Source organism: Atta colombica, unplaced genomic scaffold, assembly GCF_001594045.1.
Source record: "Atta colombica isolate Treedump-2 unplaced genomic scaffold, Acol1.0 scaffold242, whole genome shotgun sequence".
NCBI classification, from domain to species: Eukaryota; Metazoa; Arthropoda; class Insecta; order Hymenoptera; family Formicidae; genus Atta; species Atta colombica.
Window position 1 is genome coordinate 295633 of NW_017259341.1, and position 2063 is coordinate 297695.

At 31.9% G+C, this 2063-nt stretch overlaps 1 protein-coding gene across 2 annotated transcripts in view; it reads left to right on the plus strand.

Annotated features, from left to right (window-relative positions):
* The first annotated feature begins 449 nt into the window (after positions 1-449).
* LOC108688843 (putative sodium-coupled neutral amino acid transporter 10) overlaps positions 450-2063 on the plus strand; it is a 5755-nt gene continuing 4141 nt past the window's right edge. The window contains exons 1-2 of one of the 2 annotated variants that reach the window (XM_018195319.1): positions 450-741; positions 1237-1826. In XM_018195319.1, the coding sequence (XP_018050808.1) occupies positions 1332-1826 (495 nt within the window). In that variant the 5' untranslated portion in view covers positions 450-741; positions 1237-1331. Of the gene's footprint in view, positions 742-1229; positions 1827-2063 lie in introns of those variants that run through there. The other variant, XM_018195318.1, reaches the window with a different exon arrangement.

Consider the following 2063-nt stretch of genomic DNA (forward strand, 5'->3'; position numbering starts at 1 on the left):
CAAAAATAATTATGAACACAAATTAATCTGTTTTATATAATTAACACTGAAATGTTATTGTGAGTGAACCTTTATCCAAGTGCTCTTTTTAAGTGTAATTTTTATTATTAAAATATTGATAGCTTAAAATAATAACATATTAAAATAATATTTTAATATGTTTAACATAATTCATTAAAATAGTGTTGATTTAGTTATAACAATCTCTCCCTCCTCCTATAAAGAAAAAATGTAAAAAGATTCTCAATTATGTGGTATGAACTTTCATCCAGAATAATATTAATATAAAAAAAATAATATTTCAGGATTAAATATATTTCCTAATAAATAATTACTCTCATATGCGAGTCATGTGCGTGTTGTACGTATCCTTAGTATATGTTCTGTGTGCGTATCATTGTAATTTCATGTTGAAATCGAATGACGACATCCAATGCATCCAAGGTGGTGGTATCTAATGGTTCTAATGGTTCTACTGATAGTTCTAAAAAACCGGCATCTTAATTTCTCTGTCGTTAAATCCGGTTTGTCACTAATGTGTGACGTATAATGTAATAGCAGAAAAATGAATAGGATTTTTGCGCGACTAGCGCAAAATAATCCTTCATGTGTAACAACTGTATCGACCAAGTTTAACCTCGTCATCCACATTGGAATTGGAAGAAAAACTGATTAATGCCGCGCAGTTACTCGCATGTGAAATTCATTTTGCACGCTGAAGAACAACAATGTTTTCTATTAGTAAGACATTTGTTTTGGTAACGTTGTGGAGCTGACGTGGATCTATTGGATTCACTCAATTAAATCCTAGATCTTTCCAGAGTTGACATCTATTGAATCTATACAATTATCTCTTTGTCATTGTTTGTTACAGTTATAAATTTGGATTATTATTCTTGTTAAAGTATTTATCTTTATTTATACATATGAATTTTTATCATTTGATTTTTTTAAATCGATCATAAGCTTCCTTCTTTGTGATTCATAAGAATGTGATGCTAAGAAAAATAGAACAACATTTGACTTGTTTCATTAAATGGAACATACTCTGTTATCTATATTTCTGACCTACAATGAATCATAACATTCTTATTTACACTATATATAAAGATGAAATGATCTATGTTACATCGTGTCGCTTATGTATTTGAAAAGCATCATGTATTTTCACATCAGCTCCAGAGAATTAATATCGAGCAACTTCATTTGTCATTAACAAGTCATTTCTGATTATAGAGGCTCAATGAGATGTGAAACTCAAAGAGACCTGTCGCATTGCGCCAGATAAGGAAAAATCATAATACAGATAACAGTCAGGCCAGATTTTCCAAATGATCCTCAAAATGATTTCCCAAATGTCGCATGTGATGACTCTCGCTAATAGCATCATAGGTGTGAGCGTTCTGGCGATGCCCTTCTGCTTTAAGCAATGTGGTATAGTACTGGCTGTTCTGGTACTGCTTCTATGCAGTACTTTGTCTCGATTGGCCTGTTATTTCCTCGTCAAGTCAGCTGTGATATCGAGAAGACGCAACTTTGAGCTACTCGCCTTCCACGCGTTTGGCCACATGGGAAAGTTTCTGGCAGAATTATTTATTATTGGTTTTATGCTAGGTACTTGCATTGCCTATTTTGTTGTTGTTGGTGATCTGGGACCGCAGATAATCTGCAAGATGATGAGCAAGAATCCGGCGGACATTCGCACTAGTTTGCTAATTTTCACTGGACTCTTCATAGTTTTACCCTTGGGATTGCTTCGAAACATTGACAGTCTGTCTAGTATTTGCACTGCTACCATTGTCTTTTATCTCTGTCTTGTATTAAAGGTATAATATATAAACTACAATTTATTCCATATCTTAGCTAATATAAATCATGTTCATTTAATGATGAATTCAGTTACTTGCACTGCACTAGAGTTTTATTAGTGAATATTAAAGTTACTTTATACAAAATATTTAAAAGCAGTAATATAGTACGGCTATGTCTAAAATTATTAGCACTTTTACAAACCATAATTCTTAGTACATAGATTAAAATAAATACGATAATATATATATATA